Genomic DNA, 27,861 nt, shown 5'->3' on the forward strand with positions numbered 1-27,861 from the left:
CTATTTGTGGCTAGATACTTCCTGACCTTTTCTTTCTATTCTTCCTCGCTCATTCTCCCTCCACTCTAGCTCTTTCAGGAGCAGGTCTGATTTGAACCGTGTCTTGTAAGTTGTTATCAGACTGCTGTTTGAGGTTTTCTATAATCTGACTTAATATATATACACACAGAGTTTGGTCTGGAGATATTTGGACACTGACACAATTTACATACTTTTTGCTCTGTATGCCACTACAATGGATTTGAAATGAAACAACCGAGATGTAATTGAAGTGCAGACTTTCAGCTTTAATTAAAGGGGTTTAACAAAAATATAACTGGAAACATTTAGGAATTGCAACCATTTTCATACACAGTCTCCTTATTTCAGGGGCTCAAATGTAATTGGACAAATTAGCACAATCATAAATAAAATGTGAAATTGTAATACTTTGTCAAGAATCTTTTGCAGGCAATAACTGCTTAAAGTCTGAAATGAATGGACATCACCAAAGTTGTTTCCCCTCCTTTGTGATTCTTTGGCAGGCCTTTACTGAAGCTGTCTTCAGTTGTTGTTTGTTCCTGGGTCTTTCAGCCTTGAGTTTTATCTTCAGCAAGTGAAATGCTTGCTGGATCAGGTTGAGATCAGATGATTGACTCGGCCATTGCAGAATATTCCACTTCTTTGCCTTAAACTCCTGGATTGCTTTCGCAGTATGTTTTGGGTCATTGTCCATCTGTAAAGTGAAGCGCCATCCAGACAACTTAGCTGAATTTGGCTGAATCTGAGCAGACAATATATCCCTATACACTTCAGAATTCATCTGGCTGCTTCTGTCTTCTGTCACATCATCAATAAACACTAGTGACCCAGTGCCATTGGAAGCCATGCATGGCCATGCCATCACACTGTCTCCACAGTGTTTTACAGATGATGTGATATGCTTCGGATCATGAGCCGTTCCAAGCCTTCTCCATACTTTTTTCTTCCCATCATTTTGGTACAGGTTGATCTTAGTTTCATCTGTCCAAATAATGTTTTCTGGCAAAGTCTAATCAGGCCTTTCTATTCCTGAGGCTTATGAATGGTTTGCACCTTGTGGTGAACCCTCTGTATTTACTCTTGTGAAGACTTCTGTTTATGGTAGACTTGGATAATGATATGCCTACCTCCTGGAGAGTGTTCTTCACTTGGCTGGATGATGTGAAGGTTTTTTTTCCCCGATGGGATGGATCCTACGATCATCCACCACTGTTGTCTTCCTTGGATGTCCAGGCCTTTTTGTGTTGCAGAGCTCACCAATGCGTTCTTTTTTTCTCTGAATGTACCAAACTGTTGATTTGGCCACTCCGTAATGTTCCTGCTATCTCTCTGATGGATTTTATTTGCAGCCTAAGGATGGCCTGTTTCCCTTGCTTTGAGAGCTCCTTTGACCACATGTTGTGGGTTCACAGCAACGGCTTCAAAATGCAAATGCCACACCTGGAATCAACTACAGACCTTTTACCTGCTAAATTGATGAAAACGTAACAAAGGAATAGCCTACACCTGTCCATGAAACAGCTTTTGAGTCAATTGTCTAATTACTTTTGGTCCCTTGAAAAAGAGGGGACTTTGTATTAAAGAGCTGTAATTCCTAAACCCTTCCCATTTTGAATAACCTTAAATTAAAGCTGAGAGACTGCACTTTAAGCCCATATTCATTATTTAACTGTAACTTGAATATATTTTGGTAAACAGCCAAAATTACAGAAACAGTGTCCAATAATTTCCGGGCCTAAATGTACATAAAGAAAGAAACATGCATACATGCAGAATTTTCTTTTACAAATGCATGATGCTTGTTTGCTTGCTCTACTGCGCTATACTCGAAACATGTTTTACCACGTGAGATTCACTTCTTGTGCCACCCTCAAAATGTTGTTCTTTCGGTAGACAAGATGTTACGCCAGTCGAATGGATGTAGAGACCGTCATCTCCACTCTGTGTCTTAGAGCACAGAGCGTTGTTCTGGAACAACCCGTGACCTCCTCTCCTCCGCCCCAACAGGTTCGTTGTGGGAGACCTGTCGGACTCGGAGGGGGAGCTGTCTGAGATGGCTAAGGAAGCGCAGTTCCAGGGCACCGAGGAGACCCACCGGGCCTTTGGCCACGGTACAGAGCTCATCCCCTGGTACGTGGTGACCCTCCAGCCTGACGTCCACCAGTTCCTGCTGCAGGGAGCCACCGTCATCCACTACGACCAGGAGAGCCACCTCAGCGCCCGCTGTCTCCTCCGCCTACAACCCGACAACTGCACCCTGACATGGGCCAACCCGCGTAGTGGCAGCCTGCCCCCTGCCGATCCCCCAGGCCTGGGTCAGGCCGTAGCGAGCGGCCTGGCTGAGGGATTGCTGGACCTGTCTGTGGTCAAGGCCGTGTTCCTGGGCCACAGCGGGCTGGACGTGAATGCGGTGTGCCTGCAGAACAAGCTGTGTAACACCATGAGGGCCGAGGAGAACGGAGTCAGCCTGCTGTACGGCCTCCACACCACAGACAACAGGCTGCTGCACTTTGTGGCCCCCAAACACACGGCCCACGTCCTGTACGAGGGCCTGGCGGAGCTGGTCAGTGCCATGAGGAAGCTGAAGAAGTTCCCTGATCAGAGACTGCACTGGCTTAGGAGGCAGTATGTCAGCCTCTATCAGGTAAAACAATCCCTAAATCATGTTGTGTAGTGGTTGACATGGAATGACAGGTGTAATGGATCTGTCTACAGTATACACAGATAAAATAACTTGGTGTCTCTAATGTCTTGTGAATATCCTGAGGACAGATGTTATGTTATTTTGACTTGCTTAATGTCAGTAAATCTTCAGTGAGTGATCTCAACACAGTTTTTGTGTCGTCTCCCATCTACAATAGGAGGATGGCCGGTATGAGGGACCAACCTTGGCTCAGGCCATTGAGCTTTTTGGGGGTCGGCGCTGGAACATAAGCACAGGGGCCACAGAGAAGCCCAGCGGGCAGAAGAACAACTACAACACCAAGAAGAAGAAGAAGGCTCTCGTCAGGGTTAGGAGAGATATGCATAGATATTTGTTGGAGAAATGCAGTCTTCGTTTAGTTTGTCTGTGTTGGGAAGGTTTGATCCACTAACAAGTGTTTCATAAACCACACAGAAAGACAGTGGTGATGCTACTGACGACGAGCCAGTCCAACGGAAAACCAAAAGCTACAAGGACACCAGTAACAGGAATGGGATGGAGCTACGTGACAGCATGGACCAAGAGGAGCTGGGTAACTAACTGTTACAACACAGCACCTCACAGTTACTCAGAGACAACTAGCTGGTCTGTTTTAGTTTACAGGAAATAAAAAAAACATTTGTCTTTTTTATTTTTTTTTATTTAAAACAGTCAGTTTTTGTTTATCATTCCTACATTACATGTAACACAGGGTTTGATCATTCCTACATTACCTGTAACACAGGGTTTTATCATTCCTACATTACCTGTAACATGGAGTTTGATCATTCCTACATTACCTGTAACACAGTGTTTTATCATTCCTACATTACCTGTAACACAGTGTTTTATCATTCCTACATTACCTGTAACACAGTGTTTGATAATTTCTACATTACCTGTAACACAGTGTTTTATCAAATCCATAGAGGAGGGCTTATCTGGACCCTTCACTCCGTTGAGCAGTAGGATCCCTGGCTCCCTGGCCTCCTCATCCTCCTCTTCTTCCTCCTCCTCCTCCTCCAACATGGGCAGCTCCACCCCTTCCCGTCCTCTCTCCTCCCCCGTCCTTTCGGGTGCCACAAAGGCCCATCCGGGGTAAGACCTGAAACCTGACCCCCGACCTGTCCCTAACAGAAAACACTGTATACCTAGCGTACTTGAGAACACACTTGTATATTTGCCCAGGCTTTCCACCCGACACCAAAACCTACACATCCTTATCTGCAATATGAAACAGGCACGAGAGGATGAGTCAAGTGTTTTGACCTTAAACAACAGACCAGTCCCTCTTGTGCTCATACAGAGCGTGGAGCAGTAGAAGCTGGCACGGCCGAGGGAAAGGCAGCTTCAAGGGCTTCCAGAACCTCATGATTTCCTACAGCACCATGAGCTTCATTGAGTTCGTCGAGCTCTTCAAGTCTTTCAGGTGCTTCATTCAACTTCCTATCTCTTTTGTTTGTAGCACACTGCAGGGGTTGGCGATGAGTTTTGGCCTCAGGCCAAATTTGTTCTGAGCTAACATTCTGCTGGCCAGAATATGAATAACGCTGCAAATGAAAGCCTGAACTACACATTTGTATCACAAATCAGTACCCAGTAAAATCAGTGACGGTAAACACTTTCACATCGGTATTGCGAGATTGTTGTTGTTGTGTTCCTTCTGAAAAGTATTGGGTGATGTTTTTATATGGAAATGTCTCCTCCTATGTTTGCTTCATGCTCAATTTATAGTTTTACATTATATACATTTTGGAATGTTTTTTCTGTGTTCCAGAAACAAATTCATGTTTTGACTATGTCAACTTGTGGTAGATAAACAGGTGCTTCTTAAATTGTCATCACAGTTTCATGTTTACGGCCTGGTTCTCTAGGGGGTGTTCTCCCTTCAATGGGAGTGGAGAAATGCAATTGCAGTATTATAAACCGATTTTAACTATCAAATACCCTGCATTCATCTCATTTTATTTAGGCCTCCCCGTATCACTTCATTTGTTTAAAGTATAATTTAACAAATGACGCATCTGCTTTTGTGATTATGTAGGCCATCATTTAGTTTTCAATTAGGCTATCTAAGCAAAACTCATCACAGAGAGCTACCACTTGCTCAAGCCAGATTCTGTTCACTTCGCTCCCCGCTCCATTCCATATCCACTCTGGCAGTGACACGTTGTTCAGTCGGCCCGTCTGTATGAGTGCCCAAGTGTACAGTTGTCATATCCATAAAAGGGCTACATTCTTTTTAGTATATTATAATTTCAAAATCGCTGTTCTACCTGGGTGGGCCAGTCTCTCCAGTCGGTGGGCCAGTGACCATCTTCTAGGCCCACTCGTCCCTAGGTGCCACATGTGGAAACTCTTATCGTTACCTTCAAAGTTTTCCAAAAATGTGAGCACAGTCCCCATAATGCAGCGCGGCCTGAAATGTCTGCTTAAGTTACATGTCGACACATGCTGTATTTGGAATAATGAGGTAATAATGAAACATAGCGTTTTAACTTCAGTTGTCTGAGAGGTGGCAGAATGTTTTGCTCCCATGTCAGGTGAATGTAAACGGCCTGTTCTGCGTTGCTGTGCAGCATCCGGAGCCGCAAAGACCTGAAGGAGTTGTTTGACACCTACGCCGTTCCCTGCACGCTCTCCAGCCCAGAATCTGCCCCGCTTTACACCAGCCTGAGGATAGATGACAAGGACAGTGAACTACAGCCTGAACTAGGTTTGTCTGAAACTGTATGAATGGTTTGTGTTGACTAAATGTTATGTCAAACATTGATTAGAATGTATATAACAAAACTCTAAACTCTAAAGCCCTACTGTGGTATGGTTTTGGATGTTAATGTCTTACTTTGCAGTTTTCCGGTCTTCCTTCAGACTTGCTGACCCGTAATGGTTCAGACTTGGGCCTCTTCATCCGGACACACCAGCAGATGTCGGACAACCAGAAGCAGATCTCGGACGCCATTGCAGCTGCCAGCATAGTGACCAACGGGACAGGTGTGGAGAACGCCTCCCTGGGGGTGCTGGGCCTGGCAATCCCACAACTCAATGACTTCCTGGTCAACTGCCAGCGGGAACACTTGACCTACGACCAGATCCTCAGCATCATCCAGGTGTGTCTCATGACCCGGGCTTCAGTTGAATTTAAAGGGATGTCGTTCACGGTCTAAATTGGATTTTGGTCACCATTTGGAGTTGTCCCTTTTATTAGGCAGACGTGATGCAATGCATTGTGGTATCCCGTTCAGTACACATGCTAGATATAGAAGGACTGGAGTGTCATATGGCTGTTTTTGTTTCTTCTGTCCTCAGAAGTTTGAGCCTTGTGTAAGCATGCGTCAGATGGGTTGGATGTCCTTCGAAGGATTTGCGAGGTACGTTCATTTTCATTACTTTAATCGACTCAGACTCATTTAAGGAATTCTAAAATGACATGTACCACCAGTTTAATTGAAGTGACCGTCTGCTTGTATCTTCCCCAGGTTTTTGATGGACAAGGAGAACTTTGCGTCTAAGAATGAAGAGTCTATGGTGAACATGGAGGAGCTTCAGTACCCCATATCTTACTACTATATAGAGTCCTCTCACAACACGTACCTCACTGGACACCAGCTCAAAGGAGAGTCGTCTGTGGAGCTCTACAGCCAGGTAAGATCATCCAATCAGCCTTTAGATGACTATGAGACATTAAATTCACATTTTATATCAACCAAAATCAATCTGCTATGTGCCGAGACCAGTAATTGTTTTGTGACCTGACCAGGAACATTTCTGCAGGGCTGTACTTTTACTATAAGATGTATTAGGTTTTGGTGGGACTAGCTTGCTTATTATTATGGGATGTTCTGTTCTCTAGGTACTGCTGCAGGGCTGCCGGAGTGTGGAGCTGGACTGTTGGGATGGAGACGATGGATCTCCCATAATTTACCATGGACACACACTGACCACCAAAATCCCTTTCAAGGTTAGTCTATAGCCTTGCCACAGCCCTGCCAAGAAACCTGCCATAATACTGAATCTTAATACTTAGTGTTGTATAATTGAGTAAACAAACCTATAATGGTATATAGCTCACAGACTGTAACACTTGTGTTTCTAGGATGTGGTGGAGGCAGTCAGTCGCACAGCTTTTGTCAACTCAGACATGCCGGTCATCATGTCCATTGAGAACCACTGTTCTCTACCACAGCAACGCAAAATGGCTGAAATCTTCAAGGTATTTCCTTTTGGCTCCAGTGGACTGATCTGTGGTGATTGCTGCCAGTGTCTACCAAAATATGAGTTGATCCTGGAATGCTCAAAAATCCTTTGTTCAAAAAACATCTCAAAGTAATTAAGGCCATCTACTAGTGGATTATAATTTTTCACGGCTTGAACAACAGCTTTTGTCAGGGTGACAACCTTATGGAGCTGTAACGCAACGGTGTAATTTTTTCCACATGAGGGCCTGGATTTCTTTTAGAAGTGTTTTTGCTGGAAGTTGTCAACTTTCCAGCATCAACTCATTTCTGTCATATAGTATTTCATCCCAGAATCAAAGAACACCTCATGTTGTACATGTTCCACAGAATAAACACTCCACTCCTTTTTGCCTTTACATGTTTCATCATTAAGAATCTTGTTACTCCGTCCCTTCTTCTCTCCCAGATAACTCAGTGCTTGATAGATTGCCTTTGATTTTAGCTTGTCTGTGAGGATTCCTTGGGCCAGCATTTAATTAGTTTGTTTGTGTTTGCAGGCGGTGTTCGGAGACAAGCTGGTGACCAAATTCCTGTTTGAGAGTGATTTCTCAGATGACCCGCTGCTTCCTTCTCCGCTGCAACTGAAGGGAAAGATCCTCCTCAAGAATAAGAAACTGAAAGCACACCAGGCTCCTGTGGACATTCTCAAACAGAAGGTCAGATGTCAAACCCACACACACAAAGTAGGTGGTCCCTTGCAGGTGTTTTATCTGCAGAGGAGACGGACAAGCTCTCGCGGACAGATAACATTCCTATTTTAAAAATCAGCTCACGGGTATTTCATAGGTAGTTGACAGGGGTCAATGGCTACAGGGTGACTCATGGTGCCGTGTGTCTGACAGGCTCACCAGCTGGCCCACATGCAGGCCCAGGTCAGCAACTGGACCCCCGCAGGAAGCTCATCCGGTAACAACCACGACGACGATGAGGACGACGAAGACGAGTACGACGACGACTATGAATCCCTGTCAGACGGTGAGAGAGCTTTAACTGTGTATGAATACTCCATGGCGGTGTACACAGTGAAGACACTCTGACCAGAGGTCTGGTTCAGTCTTTACTGTTCACTAATATTACTCTGTCACTCCCTCAGTCCCGATGGCTGGGACAGGATGTTGTTGTTACTGAAGTTAATGATGCTGGGGAGTTGGGTGTTGTATTTTCTCTCCTCTTTTTAACATCTTGCTTGATTCTGTCTGTTAACACGCTTGACGCCTCTAGTTCAGTTCCACTAGCTGTACCTGGAGGTGTGTTGGTCTGTCTGCTCCACTGTTTCCTCCTTTCGCTCTGTCCCTGACTGCTCCTCTGTTCTATAGCTGACGCCCTTACTGCTTCCACGGCGTCATGTAGCGTTGAAGGTAAACTGAACACATCCCTGCACTCACCAGATTGACTGCGTGGCTCCTTCTGAGCGCTTTGCATGTCTGTTGCTCCTGGCTAGCTGGGTTGAAGCTTTTACAGTAAGAAAGGGGTGTGTTAGAGGTTGCCACTGTGATTGGGGATATTTTTAGTGCTAAACTGTAGAGGGAATGGTGTTCAGGTCCATCGATGGGTTTGGTTCCTTGTCTTCACACAGGACCAGTACCGTGTAAATCCCCTACCCCCATCCACACTGCTTTGTTTTGATTCGTACATCCTGACCCCGCTAGTGGCAACGGCTCGTCTGCGAGAGAAAACAAAGACATCTGGTTTCTCAGGCCCCTTTTGCGCCATGTCAAACGGGGAGCAGTGGGGGAGAAGTCCTAGCCCTCTCCACTACTGTTAGGACCTCTGGGGACAGGTTATGATCTCATCAGTCACCCAGTGATGGACAGACAGCACCACCCAGCACTGCAACCGTACCAAAACGCTTCCGATTCCAGCTGTAAAATAGCCGTCCTGATGACTTTGGTGAACGTCACCTTTAAGAACTTTGGATATGTGATACATTGCCTACAGTTGATTGTTTATAGTCTCGTATCCTACTGTGTGGGCAAGAGAGATTTAAGAAGCTCAACCCCCACTCTTTTTGTTTACAAAAAGTGCATTGCATTTTGGGAATCAGGAAGGGACACTATTTTCCTTAAAATGGCATTTCCCCTGTTCCCAGCATTGCAAGCAAGCTGACGGGAATTTATTGGTTGAAATTATCTCAGTTTACCGGTACTGGTTTTGACAAGGGAGATTAAAAGTGAAACTAGTTACATTACATTGCAAGGAGTCTGATGAGTAACTCAAGCTGTTTCTGTCTGACTCCCTCACTTAACGACAGTGATTGCGTTTTGCAGATAACATGCTAGAAGACAAACTAGAAGGGAAGATTTCAGGTGACAAGGAGGACCAGTTAGTCATTGAAGAGACACACAAGAGGATGAAAAAATGGGATAATGCTGTAATCCCTAGCAAAGGAAAGGTTGGTTTCACCTCTGACCTTTAAATATTTGAGCCAAGAAAAAGCCTAAACTGGTGTTGGTGATTAACCAAAAGAGCTGTCTCTGTGAGAGGCACCAGAAGCATATAAACACTTGACAAATTAATCCTTAATGTCTTCATTCCGAGCAGTAATCAGAGATTTAAATCATTGACTCGGCTCCTACCCCAGGTATTTGACATGGAGCTGGGAGAAGAGTTCTATCTCCCCCAGAACAAGAAGGAGAGTCGACAGATTGCTCAGGAGCTCTCAGACCTGATCATCTACTGCCAGGCAGTTAAGTTCCCAGGTAGGAGTACTTCACCTCACTGGACCCTCATTTCCTTTAAAAAGCTGTGTTTTGGACCCTGACACGCACCTATGACTGCTAACAGTTCCCCCTGAAGAAATGATCACTGAGCCCCCCATAAGAATTTCATGTTGCTATAATCTTTTGTGTTCATTCACTCACATGGCTTCAACTTCAAGCCTGGCATTTTGTGTGGTACTGCAGGGGTTAATTGAAGCCGGGCTGCGTAGGATTAGTTTAACTTTGACTCCCCCATCGTTGGGCTGCTGTGAGGGAACGGAGTGCACTGTGCAGACAAGACCAGACTACCTTTCTACTGAGCCAGGCAAAATAACACATTACATGTTGTTGTTATTATCACCATCAATAGATCCAAGTAAATGCCAATAGAAGAAACAAACGGAGAGAAAAGACAAATTAGAATGCAACTAGTCTCTGGTCCTTAAACATCCTTTCATTGACTATTACACATGCCAACACAAAAATAATTTATGTTTAAATGTAGTCTATTTACTATTGCTAGTGTTTTTATTTGGCCTGGTAATTTTCCAGTCCTGAGAGATAACGATTGAAGTTCACAATGGAATAAAACCAGGGCTATAAATTGATGTTAAATTAGAATCAGGTGCACATCTGCTAGCGGCAAGATTCCCAAAGAGCGCAGCCAGAACAAACAAGCAACATTAAGCGGGCAAGTAGAGGAGGGGAGAGACAGGAGAACGATTCAACCGTGGCCCTTCAGCCGTGGCCTTTTCTTACACTCTGGTCTCTCTCTCTCTCTGGTTCCATCCCTGACTCGATCTCTCGCTATGACTCCCTGACACTTTCTCTGACTCTGTGTGTGTGTGTGTGTGTGTGTGTGTGTGTGTGTGTGTGTGTGTGTGTGGGAAACAGGCCTCTCCACCCTCTCTCCATTGGCTTCTGGCAGAGGAAAAGACAGAAAGAGCAGGAAGTCAATCTTTGGCACGACCTCTGCTCGAAGCGGAGGCAGCCCCGGGGAATCGGTGACGCTAGGCCGGACCCCAGGGAAGGGTACGTATGACCGGGTCTTTCCACATGACCCAGACCCCTAAACCTGAAGCTGGGGAGGGGATGTGAAGGGACACACAGACCCCCATGGGAGCCAGGCGGTTTTCCATACTTAAAATGGCCCTCATAAAGTGGATGCTACAATTGAGAACATAGTGAGAGATGTTGAGAGGAGCTGTCAGGCTTTTTTAAAGGTTTGTAAAATGTTTCAGTGGGATTGCAAGAGACAGGGATTCTTGAAAGCTTGGCAGAGAGACTTTGAGTTGTAGTCTGGGTAATGCACCTTTCATGATCAATCAGAACATTTCAAACGTTCCTGTTTGCATTATCTAAAGGTCCTACTCAGAGACATGTTAGTGGGCTTTTCTGGTTTAAGTCTGAAATATTCCCCTGGCTTTACGCTGGAACTTAGCGTGTCTGCTAAATGACTGGACTCTAAATGGGGTTTCCGTCCAGGTGGCGTGGAGGGTGTGCGTCCGACCTTGGAGGAGCATGCAGTGTCCACGCTCAGCCCCAGCGCCTCGCTTAGCGCCATCATACGCACCCCCAAGTGCTACCACATCTCCTCGGTCAACGAGAACGCCGCCAAGCGCCTGTGCCGCCGCTACTCCCAGACCTTGATCCAACACACCGCCTGCCAGCTGCTCAGGACCTACCCAGCCGCCACGCGCATCGACTCGTCCAACCCCAACCCTCTGCCCTTCTGGCTCCACGGCATGCAGCTGGTGGCCCTCAACTATCAGACAGACGGTAAGGCTGCAGGGACGGGTGCCGCCCGAATGGTTGGTCCACATTGGTGCCTGGAAGGGACTAGGCTCAATGGAGGTTATTACAAGTCATGGATGTTTGACTTAGTCCAGAACCAGGAGTCTAAGTATATAACCCATGTAGCACATAACTAGGGCCCAAGAGTTTTTCCCAGGTCGGAGGACACTGACAAGAAAAACCCAGGGCCGTACTTAGAGTTGTAGAACTCAACTTCATTTCAGGGTGTGTTAATGTGACCTGGCCTGGCCGGGGGATGGGGGGGCCTGGGCGGGGTACAAATGGCCTCTGTGGAGATGTTGGGGAGACACTGACTGGGCTGTGTTGTCTTACAATGGGGGCTCTGACCTGGGCAGCACCCAGTCAACTCAATACACTGCAGATGGTTCTGCTGGTGATGGACTTGGTGTGTTTTATGGGCCTTGTCTGTTTTACAAACACATTTATAAAGCTTGGATGGAGCTTTGCAAGCCGATGTGATTTTCCACTCACCTGTGCCAATTTGGCATTTCCAAACAAAAATGAAGATAAGTGATGCTTGGGAAACAATGTACATTTAGAGTGGGTAGTGCCATTGTCTGTGTTTTCTCACTCTCCCCCTCAACCCCTTCACTCTCTCTGTCTATTTATCCTGTGCCCCCCCCCCAGACCTGCCCATGCAGTTGAACACAGCTCTGTTTGAGGCTAACGGGCATTGTGGCTATGTCCTGAAACCTCCCGCGCTGTGGGATCGTTGCTGCCCCATGCACCAGCAGCTCTGCCCCCTGGAGAGAGACGTGGAGGGCATGAGCCCAGCGCTGTACTCCCTGACCGTGAGGACACACACACACACACACACACACACCACTCCCGTATGGATTTAGATTTTCTGTTTTCTTAGTGACCCTATGCTTAAAGATATTGGATTTGAGATCAGATGTTTTATATGAAGCACAGTATCTATAATTTTGTGGGTATTTTTCTTAAAAAATAATTTTTTTACGGTTTATAAAGGAAAGCACTTTTTATAATTGAAGCAGGCTGTATTTATGCAAGAAAGCCCTCAAACATGAAACCATTGAAGCAGCTCCGTAAGAAATATAGGGCAAGAAAAAAAGTGATTTATGCCAAAGGGGACAACCGTTGTTGAAGCCAACGATGTACGTTCCCCTGCAAGGAAGTATTTCTTTAGACTTTTGGGATGCAGGTGCAGTTTGTTTTTAAAGTAAACTTTGTCCAGTATGAACTGAATCGACATTAACATGTGTAGGGAAGAGTCCATGTACACCCAGATAATAATATACACACAGACGAACTGATGCAGAATTTCTCTCGGTCTAGGGATACGCTGTGTGTAGATAAACCCACTTCAGTATGACCTAGTGTGTCTCTGTAGTTACTACCCTCCTGGGTGTTAGCACTCCTCAGCCTCTTCAACGTGGCTCCGATGGCTTTAGTGGAGCTCCACATAGATAGTGGACTGCTCTTTTTGCCAAACTCCGGGACAGCACCTAATAAATCTTGCGCAAAAAGTGACTGGGATTCAAACAGTTCGGTGAAATAGATTAAGTACCTCAACGATTAATGTAATTACACATACCTGCAATAGATAATGAAGTTGAGTTAATCGGGTTGATGTGATGAAGGATGTCCTTTCCTGCTCTGTCAGATTGTGTCCGGGCAGAACGTGTGCCCAGCCAACAGCGCCGGGAGCCCCTGTGTGGAGGTGGAGGTGCTGGGCATACCGGCAGACTGCTGCCACTTCCGCACCAAGCCCATCCACCGCAACACTCTCAACCCAATGTGGTCCGAGAACTTCCTGTTCCGAGTGCACTTTGAGGACTTCTGCTTCCTGCGCATCACTGTGGTTGAGAACAACAGCTCCCAGACCACCGCTCAGCGGACCCTACCCCTACGAGCCCTCAAACCAGGTGAGGGACGTGACGAGGGGTTCCATAGGAGGAAGGACAAAGTGGAAAAACTCTAACTGGACTTACACCGTAACTTTTATTAGCCGGCTTTCACGGCGTTCGGACGTCCTTTTCGGTCGTTTAGCCACATGCCTCGTAGGGAAGTGACCAGCTGCGGTAGGAGTGTGCCCAGTGTAATCCACCTGCGCTGCGGCCTGTTAACGTCTTGGGTCTGTTGTTGTTCCAGGCTACCGGCACGTCCAGCTGAGGACGCTGCACAACGAGCCCCTAGAGGTGTCCAGTCTGTTCATCTACAGCCACAGACTGGAGGAGAGTCCCACTGGAACAGCCCAGCCCGCTGCCATGGTGACACACAAACACACACACACCTAGCCAAGAGCCAGGGATTAGCTTTAGGAAGAGGATGTGATGACCGACCTAAGGACTGTGTGAAGACTGCCGTGTATCCATCAGGTATGTAACCGTGTCTCTGCCCTGCAGCTGTTCAGCTCTGAGGAACGGAGGGCAGCCCAGAAGCACAAGGTCACCGTCCACGGCGTCCCTGGACCCGAGCCTTTCACTGTAGTGTCTGTGTCGGAGCAGACCACAGCCAGAGAGCTGCTGGGCATGGTCAGTCCACGGCCCAAGAGCACCTGACTGACACATAGCCAACCGCTCTGAGTTCACAGGGGCTTATCTATTTGTTGTCTCCCTGCTTTAGTTGCTGACGTCCACAGATAGTGCCTCTGAGTCCTTCCTGTGTGAAGTGAAGGTGCCCCTGGCGAAGGAGCGCAGTGACAGCAAGAGGTGTCCTCAGCGCCGCCTAGCCCCAGAGGAGGAGATCATCCGGGTGATCAGCAGCTGGCAGCCAGAGGAGGGATGTGTGGGCAGAATCTGCCTTAAAACCAGGGAGGAGGTAGTAGCTCATCTTCCACAGATGTTTCCCATGACTGGGGTAGAGTCAAGCTGATAAGTCAAGCAAATGCCTTTCAAAAGAAATATTTTCTTTTTTTTAAATTATTTTTCTTTTTTTGCTTGAAAGAATTGTCAGAGTAGCAGAGTGCCCACTTGTGGCCACATTCTGAATTACACAAGACTTTCACAAAGGAGGTCTCAGTAACGACATTCGGCAATGTCTGAATGATGTGTTGACAGAACCCAAACGACAGCAGCGTGGTGAAGGAGGGGGAGGTTGAGGCGGAGGCGAGCGTGGTCACGGCGGAGGACGACACCTTCTTCGTCCAGGTGCACGACGTGTCCCCAGAACAGCCTCACACAGTCATCCGTGCGCCTCGATACAGCACCGCACAGGACATCATCCAACAGGTGAGGAGGGGGAAATGCACGGAAATGCACCCTAATCTCAGGACACTGGTAATATTATACGGACCTCCACAGGATACTCCACTCAACCAGTTCTTTCACCCCCTCCCCACAGACGCTGAGCAAAGCCAAGTACTCCCTGAGCATCCTGAGTAACCCTAACCCCAGTGACTATGTGCTCCTGGAGGAGGTGGCTAAGGAGGCCAGCAGCAAGAAGTCTTCCCAGACTAAGCCCAGCCAGAGGGTCCTCCCCAGCGATGAGTGTGTGTTCCAGGCCCAGAGTCGCTGGAAGGGCGCCGGGAAGTTCGTCCTCAAGCTTAAAGAACAGGTACCCAGGTTGAGACCGAAGGAGTCACGCAGGGACGTCACTAAAGGATTGGATGGATTATTTGGAAATGTGTTGTTTTGGATTCACCTTTTATTTCATTAGGAGTATAATATGTTTGCTTTGGCGTTAATGTGTAGCTGATTACTGGAGCAATGTTTCTGTCCAGTTACATGGACAGTTACAATTAGACTAAATATACAATGTAGGAGGAATACTTGTAAAAGGGCTGAATCTGAACCTGACCTTCAGCATGTCATTCCTCAAGGTTTTTTGGTTTTCCATGCAATCATGGGAATTTTTCAGTTACTCATGGATTGGCTGGAGTTTTCACTGATCAGTTATACCCCTGACTGGCTCTTGGGTGTGCGTGTGTGAACTCAGATGGTCCGTGAGGACAAGAGGAAGGGCATCTCGTTTGCCAGCGAGCTGAAGAAGCTGACCAGTCGCAGCCGGAGCATCGCGGCCCCACAGGAGAGCAGCCACAGTAAGGATGACAGCGTCCGGGCAGCATGCAGTGTGACTGACCCCCAGGAGTGAGACTGGCTTGGTCTGCAGTGTGTGCATGGAGTCCCCAGAAGGTACGGAGGCCTGTTGTCTGTTGTAAAGCCTCTCTTCTGGTTTTTTGTCCGGTTCTGAATTCTGGCTTTCGGTCTTTTTTGAAGTTATTCCTGTGACTCTTTGGCAGCTCAAATACACAGTTTAATCATGTGAGTGTTTAACAGATTAACAGTGGTCTATTATAATAATTTGAGTAATGCAATAATGTTAGAACACCTCTTGAATATTCCCTATGAAATGAGCTGCTGTAAAGCAGCTTAACAGTGGCAAAAAATTATTCTGTTGTGGTGTCAACAAATTACATTTCTGCTGTCATTGGACATCACAGTAGGTTTTGATTCAGAAACACAGAAGCAGGAATTTTCACCTAACAACACCTATTTAGGCACAACTCTGTACTGTATCTATGACTCTGCTTATGTTGTGGGATGATGGGCTGACAGTGTTCAGCCACTGTTCTTTCCTTCACTGGAACGCTGTAACGCGCCTCTCCTATCTGGCCTCACATACCTCTGCCGTTTTTCAGGCATGCATCTTGTGTTGGCATTTCCTTTTAATTCGACGTGGGTATTTCTGTGTCTTACATATACCCTATACCGTCCTGCTGTCAATGTCTGTAACCCCTGAGCCCCCCCCTTCCCCGCCCCCCCCGTCCAGGCTCTCTCTCTGCAGGACTCAAGGCCTCGGTGGTGGAGGACCAGAAGGAGGCAGACAGCCTCCCCCTCCCAGGCGGTGGGCATCCGTTCCCCAGGGGCAGGGCCCTCACTGGCTCTGTGACACCCCCCACCTGGACCCTCCCTCTGCTGAGGAACTGGAAGATCCACAAATGAAGCCAGGACCCCCCCCACCACCCAAGAGTGTTCCTGAAACACCCCATGAGTTGAGTGATTCCCTCCTCCCGGGAGTGAAGAGGTTCCCACAGGAAGTCCGATCCCGGCTGGCTGGTTGATTTGGATGGCGGCTCCAGGAGGAAGTCCTGAGTGTGACGGAAGGCCCGGTCATCGGGTCATTCTCTGATCACCTCCACCTGGGTTGTATTCATTAGAGGAACCATTGTAAAACCTATTGCAACAGAAAACAAGCACAAAATTGTTCAATGGAATTGTGCAGGTTGTTGTTTTGTTTCGTTTTATTTGGTGCCTAATGAAAACCGTCTTGGAGTGAGGCCCAGGGAGGAGGTGTTGGTGAGGCGGTTGCTGGATGCCGAAGCCGGGCTGAACCGGTTCAGCCGCTTCGAGGATGAATAGAGGCTTGATTCTTGGTCAAGCTGTATCTTCTATCCACAGCCGAGTCATAGTCCATTGCCTACCGTTGGCTGGTGTTGAATGGCTGCATTGAATCCAGTGTAGTTGAGGTGGAAGTGACAGCAACGACTGCTCCTCTCAGCCTTTTTCCTTCTAAACATGGCAACATTGTGAAGGTAGTCAACAAGCTGGCTTGTTGTGTCGCGTTCATTCTTGTCAAATTTAGTGCTGGGGTTTTTAACTCTGCAGTTTTGTAATTGACAATGTTCAGTGTTTTGCACAGAGTTTTGCCGTTCTTTTATATTTTTTCATAACTTTTTCAATGGTGAATCTAAAACGTAGGAAAACCTTCTATCAAAGCTGGTCAAAGCCTATTAGCACTTAACCACCATCACCTCTTCATGTCAGAAGCATGGATCCCCAGATAATTTAAATAGAAATTATTTTATGTAATGTTTCTTTCTGTTGAAGCACACATTTATTTGCATAACAATGTCAAATCGTTAGAGATGGTGATATTATTGTAGGTTTCTTGATTTAATGGTGTTTTCATTGTGCAGACCCTCAGCCGTACCTAGAAACATTGTAATGTATTGCTGTACTTGATGATAGTATGATATTATAGTCTACTAGGGGTTTTAACCTATGCCCATTTTAGTCAGTAGTAAGAAAGTTGTTTGAATTGGGGCCATTTTATTTCTGTTCCATTTAGACTGTGGATAAAGGTGCCAGAGACTATATAAGTAAATTATTGTCTGGAGTGATTTTGCACAGTGTATTTTAATGGAAAATGACTACGAACACTTGGCATTTCTAATCCTTTTTAATATCCTTCTTTGTCAGTACCAACTATGATCAAACATTGTCAACATCTTCGGTCCACAGGAGACAATAATGGGCATTAATGCAGCCATTCATGTACAGATATTACACAACTAAAAATTATCCCAGTGACTAAAACCAATCAACTACAATTCTCCACAACAGTTATGAAACACTGGCAGGAGTCTGCACTAACCTTTGTTTTTATTTTATGCCCAGCTATTTTTTTGGAATGTCCTGATAAAACTCAAAGGACTGCTGTATTTAAAACTGACACATTGTTTTAATTTGACTTGGTCTCTACAGCCACTTACTGTATTTGAAGTCCTCAATTCCAAACAGTAACTTTACCTTAAGAGGAATGTAAGCTGATGCTGATGTGATTGACTAATTAACTACAAGCAACCATTTCTTGTTTGCTTTGGAAGTGGTGCATCTTTTCTTTTAACATTTAAACCTCAGTTTTGAAGTAACATTTGATCTTTTTGTGATGATTTATGGAAGTACTATGTACCTTATTTATATTGTAGCCCTGGTTGGCTCAATCCTTCTTCAATTTCTGAAGTTTTTCTTGCAAGTAGAAAATGTATTTGCTCTTAATTTATTTGGAGTGTAGGGAAAATCCTTTCACTGCCATAAACTTTGTATTTGTTTTGGAAATGTACTTTTAATATGTACCTATAGAATTAATATTGATATAGCTGGTAAGTGATTCTGCTGTACACTTAGGCATTATAATGCTTTTTGTGTAATGTCATTTTATTAATGTCATCCATTCTGATAATTTCTAATATTAGTCAAAGTAGAGGGGATACCATTATGGTTTATTCATTTGTGACTAAATTAGTACATATACCAGAAGGTTTAATATGGAATTACATTTTTGCACCTGCATATTTGCTATTATGTTCACCTGGTGACATGGCTGTCTGTAGACTACTATTTACTTGAACTATTGGAAGTTGTTAATTGTTCTATATTATGATGACCAATATGGTAGTTACATTATTTCATGTCTAAGTGACTCATGTGAATTTGCATGACAAATAAAAAAAATAAAAAGCTAATGGTTCACTTCTTTATTTTTCTTTAACCAAAATACATTGACACATGGCTACAATGTCTGAACAAAATAATTATTTAAGAATACCTACATCATAAGTTATTTTACATTTGATGTCATTACAAAATACGGCAAGTGAACAGGAATTCTCATGTGTTCCTAGTCTGGTGTAGAATTGCAGAGAAATCAAGCGATGCTTCTTCTGTCTCAGCTGACAGAACGCGGTCAATCTGCGTCTTCAATTGATCATCCAACAGGGCGTTACCCATCGTGAAATAATCCTGCAATATAATGAATATTTAGGAGAAAGCTAACAAGTGGTTATAGCATTCAGGATTATACAGTAATGTAGTAAAGCCAATAAACCTTGAGTCAGGTCACAAGTCCCTATGGCTAAATCATAGTTGAGGAAAGTCAAAAGACAATGGTTGCGTAAAACAGAGCCAGGGGAAGCCTAAAATAAACAGACATTATTTGAAGTAAATCTAAAATTCCATATGGCATAAATAAATGATGAAAAACCAGTCAACGATGTCTGTAATGTGGATATAAGAGAAAGAAGGTGCAGGTTTTCCATTGGACAACAGAAGATTAATCAGCTTCTGTAGACCAATATAATTTCAGCATTTTAGGATGTGCTTTTGTATCCAATCAAAATGATTTCTGTTGAGTAAATGTTGTGGAACTCTCATTCCACTATTACTGAAGAAATGTTCATTACAATGCAGAAATTCTACATATTGACCCTCTAAGCAATAAATTAAACACAGTCTGCTTTTCATTCAATCAAATTTATAAAGCCCTTTTTATAACAGCAGTTGTCACAGGGATTTTACAGAGACACCCGGCCTTAAACCCAAAGGAGCAAACAACAGTAGTGTTGAATTTCATTGAGAGGCAAACATAGGTATAATTGATATTGACCACTATTAAACTACGTGTGATTGGTTTTAGTTTCATAAAACAGCTGGTGATTCTTAAAATTGGTCAAACCAGAAGGCCGGTGACTGGTTAACTATGGTGCTCGGCAATGTGTATGATCAAAGGCAGAGACAGCTGATGTAGGCTGTGTGTGGTCAAACAATATTTATTCTCCTAATGATAAATAATATAACAAATCCATGTCACCAAGGGTCAAGTCACAAGCCATGGAAACCGGGACTACGGTACGAATCATAAATGCCGGTATGTAGACTGAAAGGGCATGGATATAGCTTACCTTTTTCTTTGTGGAAGGTGCTGCCACTGGAGGATTGAATGTCATGTCTTTAGCACTGTAGTCCTCAAACAGCTCGACTGGGTGTCTGTGTGGGGTGAGACCATAATACACTCAGGACTGGTCTTTGTAAACAGTGGATATTCATCTTTAATACATATCTTCTATGTAGCTTATGTTACCTCACGTAGAATGCTATGTATGTAAAGACCAGCTCTGACACTGTTACAGTGTGAAATGGATTTATACATGACAAGACAAACAGCAAGGGCAATTCAATAAATCCTATTAAATACAAAGCAAAAATAGACACTCTTGTCAAGAGCCATTGTTGATAAGTCGATGAATTGGCATATGCTCAGAGTAAACACATCCATCATTGACATGCTGATTAAAACAGATGTCACAAGTGCACAATTTTAAAATATGGAGTAGATTGATCAGGTGATCTACATTACAAAACAACCTTTTCAGCTGTCAATGCCTCTCCAGATTAGCCTACCCACAGAGTCATTCCAAAAGGCTACTGATTGAGAGAGAAAATAACCAGGTCTGAATGCTAGCTGTCACATCTAATCAATATCTCAGTCTAGAAAAACTATTACTCATTACTGTCGAGATTAAAAGCTAAATTGGCAGAGTGGGATGTGATCATTTGGCACCTGGCTAGTATTCTGAATTATTTGCAAGCCTACAAACTCTCTGCTTATCTCACAACCGCCTGCTAGTTAGTAGTGATTAATCAATTGTAATGGGAGGGCTTTTTTAGTTAGGATTCACAAGCAATTACTGTATTCTATCGAATATGTTCATAATTTCTGATTGAGCAATGATTTTATTTGTAATGCCCCAGCTTTAATGCAATTATTCACTTTTTCTTATTAGGTGGGCCGAAGAAATGTTTAGGCAACCAGCCTAAGACTTTCTATGGCAACAGAAACACTGCAATTATTCTAGGGGAAATGTACATAATGATTTAGTTATCATGTAATTGCATGCAATTACTTAGCCAAGTCATGCCTCCATCACAGCTTAAACTCAAATTAAGTACTGGAAGACATACTTTAAATTAATTAGCCTAACACATGGCAATTAAGTAATAAAAACTGCAGCAACATTTCAAAATGTATGTATCATACCAAAACAAGCAGTTCATTTGGGTTCTTCAGAACTTCCAATTTAAAAGAAATTGGCATAATTTGATGGTGACATTTAAATCAGTAGTCACGTCTACATTGTCCTTTAAATAGTATTTTTTGTACGAGCTGGAGCAGCAGCAAAGGGTCTGGATCGTCTTGTTCTCACCTTCTAGCAAGTTGAACGTTCAGTGCCCCAGATCCTTCACTGGGAGCGCCTGCACAGAGGTGAGTGGCAAACCTTCGGACCACTGGGTGGTAGTGTTTCTGCAAAACAACACCACCATCAGGGATTCACACGGCGTGTTCTGTGTTAAAGTGTGTGTGTGTGTGTGTGTGAGAGAATGAGTGTGTTTACCTTTAGTGTGTGTAGCTCCCACATGGCCGTGTTCTGAGGGCAGCAGTACTCAGGCTCGTCCAGCTCCGGTAGGTACACCCCACTGCCCTGCGCCTCATTGTCCAGGAGGATGTCACACTTCGGGAAGGTCTGCAGAGAGATGGGAGAGCACAGCTGGTGTCATCACACACTCTTGACTGAATCACACACACGTTTGTATGGCTATCCTCATGGGGACCAGAAGAGAGAAATTTCATGCCCTAATCTTAACCCTAAACCTTATCTTAACCCTAATCTAAACCTAACCTTAACCTCAATGAAGTAACATTTATGCCTAAACATTACCTAGATGTAATATCTAACCTTAACCCTAAACTTAACCAACAACGCCTGGACCTTAAAGAAACCCCATTTCTAACTCTAAAATTAATTGTAAGTTTGACCCTAAACCTAAACAGGAAATTGACTTTTGCCTCATGTGGACCGGCAAAAGGTCCCCATAAGTCAAATCTTTTCTGGTTTTTCTATACTCATGGGGACATTTGGTCACCACGAGTATAGTTAGACCTAAAACACACACACTTACATGCATCAAGGTCCTGTTGGATGCCAGGATGCCCACGGTGGCGTTGGGCAGCGTGTGCAGACTGAGCGTGCTCAACCGCTTCACAAAGGCCAGGGCGCGCTGCAGTGTCACCTGCTTCCTGCGCTTGGTCAGCATCACGTCCAGACACCGCAGCACGATGCTGATGTCGTCATTTGACGCTCCTGTGGGGAGGGGGGGGGGGGTGACAGATTTAGCGCGCAACGTCTTCAACAAAACCAGCTAACGTGATCTGCAGAGTGAGTGGCTCTTACCCGCATTGAGTTTGAGCAGGGTCTTGTACAGGTGGGTGTAGAACTTCAGTGGGTCGATGTTGAGGACATCACCTGTATGCAAAAGAGGAAAATTAAGTCATTACTATTTTTTTCTACTGACATAGATAATAATGAGGTCTATTTAAACACAGCATCCGTTAAAAGCTCTACATCCCATCAACCAGTGTGTTGTTTATGGCGGAAATGTCATTAAAAAGTTTTTTCATCCTTTACAAGCAACAGATTTTGACTAACTTGCCGTTTCTTCAATGGCCCAATTAACACATTCTAAACTGTGGATTAATCACGATTGACTCGAGAATTATTTAACATATTTAATCGTTTGACTTCCCTATCAAGAACACATTTTAAAATCAAACCTATTTTAGATCAGTGAGCCCTGCAAAGGTGCACATATTTAACTGCACCAGCACAGAATGCAATATACACAAAATTCAATGTGGTTTTATAATAGTTATAAAGGTGCATTATTAAAATCATCACATTGAGCATTCCTGACCTTGACCAGAGAGAATGTTGAAGGCTGTCTGAATGCAGTGAAGACTTTCCCGATAGGTAAGATCCTAAAAGGGAGAAAAGCACTTAGCCATTTTTACAAGACAACGTAAAGAACGTTTGATATGATTGGCAGAAGATGTTCACTCACTCCTGATTGGATATGATGTTGGAGAACGTTCAACAAGTCATCAAAGAATTCAAGGTTGATTAGATGGGCAAACCTTAGGAGAAGAGATTTGACAGTCTGCATATTTTATCAAATGCAAAAAAAATGTCAGCAATTGACTCATGTCTTTGAGAATAGATTGTGTCTTACTTTGCTAGACCTTCTAAAACGGAAGAAAGCAGGATGGACTTTTCAGCTTTCTTCAGTATTCTGAAGTATATCAAGAACACAATGTTCAAGGTCTCTGTGTGCTGAGAGGGAGAACCATTGGAGTGATTGTTAAACATAATGGAAGACAACCAAAAACCTTTTCCCATAAAAAACTAACATTTGTAGATCCATTGCGAGGATTTGGAGAAGAAACACTCACTAGTTTGATCTTCTTGTCTTTGCTCTCTGACGCATCTGCCTCTAACAGCTCTTTCTCCAGTTTCTCCTCAGCCTTCTTCCACTGTAAGATGACAGGACAGTTACAGAATAGGCACGCACCAATTTATCATTAACCACAAGGCAGGGGGACACCAAAACGACTAACCTTCCTTTGCATCCTGGACAGAGTCTTCTGTTTGTCTTTATATTTCATGACCTTTTTTTTGGGAGCGGTGTCGTCTGTGTCTTTCTTCAGCTCAGCTTCCTTTATTCTCAGGCAGAGGAGAACCTTCAGTACCTGTAGGTTAAGTGTGTGTGATGAGATGAGAGCCTGAGCACCAAAAGGTTTTCTAACACACCTTTTTTAAATCTGCAAACTGTACCTCAGGTCTGACGTCATAGTTCCTGCTCTTGACAAAGCCAGAGATGACCTTGACAGTCCCCAGTGATGCCTGGCCCGGTTTGTCCTGTTTCAACAGCTTCTTAACAGCCTCACAGCACATATCCGAAACCTGCACAACCAAGGCAATCCCAGTCAACAGAGTCAGGAATGAAGCACAGCCCTAATCTCTTGGGGATAGACACCTAACTGGTATTATAGTGTCTGTCAACAGACTTTGCGACATAACAACTAACAAAGAGCTTTGTTTTCCGTTGGGCAAAACATTGTCATTGACCCTTCTAACAAATCATAATTTTACAGGTGCACACATCATTAATCTGACCTATGGACATGCCTGATACACTAATGCCTTGTTTCCACTGGTGTTTTAGCCGAAAGTCCAGACTATGTTCAGTTTCCATTGACACGGATCGGTGCCAGTCGGCCAGAAGGCCGTGGCCGAGTAGCCTGGCTCTCACTTGGTGTACAGGTAAGTCTTACAAAGGAAAGGAGTTGGAATGACCAAAGGTGGTACGACGCCATTGACTCAATAGAAGTACGGAGCGCTGAGACTCCATATTATAAACAAACTGAGCATGGTGTTATTGTTGATTTTATTTTACTACCAGAACATGCCTGATACACTAATGCCTTGTTTCCACTGGTGTTTTAGCCGAAAGTCCAGACTATGTTCAGTTTCCATTGACACGGATCGGTGCCAGTCGGCCAGAAGGCCGTGGCCGAGTAGCCTGGCTCTCACTTGGTGTACAGGTAAGTCTTACAAAGGAAAGGAGTTGGAATGACCAAAGGTGGTACGACGCCATTGACTCAATAGAAGTACGGAGCGCTGAGACTCCATATTATAAACAAACTGAGCATGGTGTTATTGTTGATTTTATTTTACTACCAGAACAAAATTATCCTTTTGTTTTTCGTAACCAGAAAGCCAAATCATGTTGATAGCCCACTCTTCACTCCCATCTGAGCGCCTCAGGTCTTTGGTACCAAAATGAATAGTTGAAACAGGAAAGTCTAGAGCCAACATTAGCATGAATCACCGGTGTAGCCCTGGTACCAGGGTAAAGCACCAGTGGAAATCCAGCAATAGAGATTCAGTTCATGTAAGATGGAGACTTCATAGTTTCTCTCAACATAGAATTTAAATCAAGCATCTGCTGCAACAAAGCAAGATTTTCATTACAGGTTTCTAAGATGACCAAAACCCTCATAAAGACCAGATATAAATCTCAAACATGTAACATCACTAGATCATACATGTTCAATTTCATAAGTCTTATGAACACTGCATAACCAATTCAACTATTGGTATGAACTTACAAAATTACATTACAGTCAACATCACATGCAAGACACTCAAGCCCCTGACACGGGGTCACAGGGACCCCACCCTCGCCCCCTAACTCACCCTCTTGATGGAGTCGTTCATTAAGGGCACCACCATGACGATGATGTTGTTGTGGAAGTTGAAGTGTGGCAGGGCGACCAGCAGTTCGCAGATGCAGCGGATGGCCACCTCAGCCAGACCCTTATAGGACTGGAGGGACACGGACTCTCTCCGCTTTCTCTTCTTCTGCTTCCAGTCTACAGGACAGGGAGTAGACAGGCAATCACAAGGAAACATCAGCCTTCAGTATGGACCAGTCAAAATCACTCATTAATAGAAACCAGCCAGGCTGGGTGCTGTAACTGATTAAATGGTTTCTGATTTTTAACCAGTCACCAACATATAAAAAGGTCCAACGGGTGTGTGTGAAGTGTGTCGGTACCTTTGACTGTCTGCTCCAGGTTCTCCAGGTAAAACTTGTACTGGCTCACCAAGCCCTCCTCAAACTCCCTAAGCTGTTGGGTCTCTTTCTTCACCTTCGAGGCCTTTTCTGTCTCCGTCAGGGGTCTAATCCTGTAGGAGGGTACGATGTCCTTGAAGACCTCCATCAGAGAGACCATGACCAACTTTCTGACTGTCACGGCCACACACGGGTCTGTCTCCATCAGCATGGCTCGCAGCTCTTTCAGCTTCTTGATCTGAACACAGAACGTTCATACTTCAGACACTGGTTTTGTACAGAAAAATAATAATAATACAGCTAAAACAAATGACCCAAGCCCTCTTCTTTACATTCTTACATTGGTGGTAGGTTCTGAGAGGATGTCTGATCCTAGACTGGCGATGCGGAGTTTCCGGTCGATCAGCTTCTGTGTTCGGACCTTCAGCTGCTCCTGAGCGGTTAGGGCCGGCCTGGCCTCAGCCTCATCCTCTGTGGACACAACAGCAACATGAGGCCTTCAACTAATGGACAGGACTAACCTACCAATACCTGATCCAACAGCTTCTCCACAGGGAGGATGGCTGACTCAGATCAAAAAGGAGTGGATGATGCTGATACCGTTTTCAAACTGCTCAAAGCCAGTCAGGGCATCTGCTTCATCCTCCTCTTCATTTTCTTTTGGTACAACTAAAAATAAATAAGAAAGAACAATGACATTGGCATCAACAGAACTCTACATTCCAAAATGTCAAGCTGTCCAGGTCACATGACTCATCCTACCAGGTTTCTCCATGCTTTGAGGGATTAGACCTCTAATCTTGTCTTTGATCGGCAGGAGGTGAATAACCTCCTTCTCCTCTGTCTGATGCATTTTCCTGGGCATCTTCTCATAATTTTCCAGCCCCTGCTGCTCCGACTTACGCTTCTTGGCATGCACAGGACCACTGCGGGTATTGATGGAGAAGAGGTGGTTAGGGGACTCTCTATGATAACACAATGAATGGTCAAAAGCAGGGTTGAGGAAGATAAGATGAATAGAATATTAACATGACATGAATCCAACCAGCTACGTGGGTCAGCACTTGTCATTACCTAGATGAAAGGTCTCTTGTGAGGAAGGAGGCTTTCTGAGCCATGGCCTTGATCTGCTCCAGGTCATCTTCATCCATCATGTCCATTGGCAGGGACTCCACAAACTCCTCCTCCTCTTCATCCTCTGTAACATGGAATCAGCGCTATCAAACAGGACTTAGCAATACGGGTCAGGGAACTCTTAATGTGTCTTACACAGTGTGTCCACGGAGTGCGTAAACCAAACCACACTACTCACTACAGTAACAGACATCCATCATGAACCAACACCTGTATTTAAGGGGCATGCATGTCAGGCATTACTGCTGAATGGGAGGGTAGTCAAGGTGCAAACCTGGCCTCTTCTTGTAACGCTCCATTGGGAGGGGGGTTTTCAAGGCGGCATCTTTGAGTGCTGCGCGGAGCTTCTTCTGCTCCTTGCGGTGTTTCTTGTCAGTGCTCTCCTTCTTGAACTGCCGATTTTTCAGCTTGTTTTCAAGCTTCACGTTACTTGTCTTGAGCAGCCTGCGAAAGCTCGGCTTCCTCTTCTTACTCCTTGGCTGTTGTTGAGAAAAGGCATTAGTGCTCCTTTGTATGCATAAGGACACAGGTGATTTGAATAGTCACTACTTAATTCTTAAGACTTGAGTGACTCGTGTGAAATAAATACAAGTAATGTTGGCGACCAATGCATAGCAATCACACTGTCAAAACAGATGATTAGATGATTGCTCGTTATAGATTAAGCTTATTCAGTAAAAGCGATGATGAGTGATTGTTCACAATACCCTCATTTTGGAATAACGGTGATGTGGACTGCGGATATTATGATAGTGTCATCACTCATTACTCTGGTGGATAACAACACACTACTGCAGTACAGTGATTAATAAACAAACGTTGCACGTAAATTATACTCGTGGCATTGACTAAAATGGAAAGAGCAGACTTTCTAAATACCGTAGATAGCGAACATTTGCTACCTAATATTAGCTTAGCTAAAGAGCTGTACAAGGTAGTTGGTATACACAGGATGGCGATTAGGTGCATTGGTTAACGTTGCGTTAGCTAGGTAGCTAGGTCAAGCTGATAAATGTGTTACTAGCAATCTACTTAAGATAGCTACAATATGTACTTACCGGAGACATCGTAAAAGAAAACGCGCGTGTTTGAATCGTCAACAACTATGAAGTATGTAGGCTAGCTACTAGTATAACATAAACCGTAAAACGCTCGCACACGTGTGTTTCTGTCCTTTCCCGGAAGTATTTTTTCTGATGGATGAATACTGAGGAAGAGGCGGGGCGAGAGGCGTAACACACAATGAAGTGTCCACGCAAAAAAATATAATACTTCGA

The 27,861-nt window shown here is 44.6% G+C and overlaps 2 protein-coding genes across 10 annotated transcripts in view; one reads left to right on the top strand and one right to left on the bottom strand.

Moving 5' to 3' along the window:
• Positions 1-17,244, top strand: part of plce1 (phospholipase C, epsilon 1) — a 66,454-nt gene extending 49,210 nt beyond the window's left edge. For 3 of the 9 annotated variants that reach the window (XM_020046569.3, XM_020046570.3, XM_020046574.3), the window contains 27 exons: positions 70-105; positions 2,029-2,665; positions 2,883-3,032; positions 3,140-3,257; positions 3,634-3,802; positions 4,011-4,133; positions 5,284-5,420; positions 5,576-5,814; positions 6,014-6,075; positions 6,184-6,349; positions 6,558-6,665; positions 6,801-6,917; positions 7,440-7,625; positions 7,785-7,917; positions 9,210-9,334; positions 9,524-9,641; positions 10,536-10,673; positions 11,127-11,420; positions 12,084-12,247; positions 13,084-13,345; positions 13,572-13,690; positions 13,826-13,954; positions 14,046-14,240; positions 14,480-14,650; positions 14,763-14,975; positions 15,357-15,459; positions 16,191-17,244. In XM_020046569.3, the coding sequence (XP_019902128.3) occupies positions 70-105; positions 2,029-2,665; positions 2,883-3,032; positions 3,140-3,257; positions 3,634-3,802; positions 4,011-4,133; positions 5,284-5,420; positions 5,576-5,814; positions 6,014-6,075; positions 6,184-6,349; positions 6,558-6,665; positions 6,801-6,917; positions 7,440-7,625; positions 7,785-7,917; positions 9,210-9,334; positions 9,524-9,641; positions 10,536-10,673; positions 11,127-11,420; positions 12,084-12,247; positions 13,084-13,345; positions 13,572-13,690; positions 13,826-13,954; positions 14,046-14,240; positions 14,480-14,650; positions 14,763-14,975; positions 15,357-15,459; positions 16,191-16,363 (4,585 nt within the window). In that variant the 3' untranslated portion in view covers positions 16,364-17,244. Of the gene's footprint in view, positions 1-69; positions 106-2,028; positions 2,666-2,882; positions 3,033-3,139; positions 3,258-3,633; positions 3,803-4,010; positions 4,134-5,283; positions 5,421-5,575; positions 5,815-6,013; positions 6,076-6,183; positions 6,350-6,557; positions 6,666-6,800; positions 6,918-7,439; positions 7,626-7,784; positions 7,918-9,209; positions 9,335-9,523; positions 9,642-10,535; positions 10,674-11,126; positions 11,421-12,083; positions 12,248-13,083; positions 13,346-13,571; positions 13,691-13,825; positions 13,955-14,045; positions 14,241-14,479; positions 14,651-14,762; positions 14,976-15,356; positions 15,554-16,190 lie in introns of all 9 variants that reach the window. The other 6 variants (XM_020046571.3, XM_020046573.3, XM_034292044.1 and 3 more) reach the window with 6 other exon arrangements.
• Positions 17,245-18,663: 1,419 nt separating this feature from the next.
• Positions 18,664-27,787, bottom strand: noc3l (NOC3-like DNA replication regulator). Its single transcript, XM_010895620.4, has 20 exons — positions 27,643-27,787; positions 26,859-27,063; positions 26,525-26,648; positions 26,213-26,376; positions 26,051-26,119; positions 25,791-25,921; positions 25,433-25,688; positions 25,072-25,247; positions 23,647-23,775; positions 23,430-23,561; positions 23,265-23,345; positions 23,045-23,145; positions 22,877-22,949; positions 22,730-22,793; positions 22,210-22,281; positions 21,938-22,119; positions 21,373-21,501; positions 21,184-21,281; positions 19,882-19,966; positions 18,664-18,943 (listed from the first exon to the last, which is right to left on the bottom strand). The coding sequence occupies exons 1-20, from the start codon at positions 27,649-27,651 to the stop codon at positions 18,812-18,814; spliced, it is 2,412 nt and encodes an 803-aa protein (XP_010893922.1). The 5' UTR covers positions 27,652-27,787; the 3' UTR covers positions 18,664-18,811.
• Positions 27,788-27,861: the final 74 nt, after the last annotated feature.

Source organism: Esox lucius, chromosome 5 (genome assembly GCF_011004845.1).
Source record: "Esox lucius isolate fEsoLuc1 chromosome 5, fEsoLuc1.pri, whole genome shotgun sequence".
Classification (NCBI taxonomy): Eukaryota; Metazoa; Chordata; class Actinopteri; order Esociformes; family Esocidae; genus Esox; species Esox lucius.

What these genes read in the sequence shown, in the direction of transcription:
- noc3l (XM_010895620.4), bottom strand. An exon ending in TCAAAGCATGGAGAAACCTG is followed by an intron (nt 26,120 to 26,212) that starts GTAGGATGAGTC and finishes ATTTATTTTTAG; the next exon opens with TTGTACCAAAAGAAAATGAA. An exon ending in CCTGGAGCAGACAGTCAAAG is followed by an intron (nt 25,248 to 25,432) that starts GTACCGACACAC and finishes CCTGTCCTGTAG; the next exon opens with ACTGGAAGCAGAAGAAGAGA.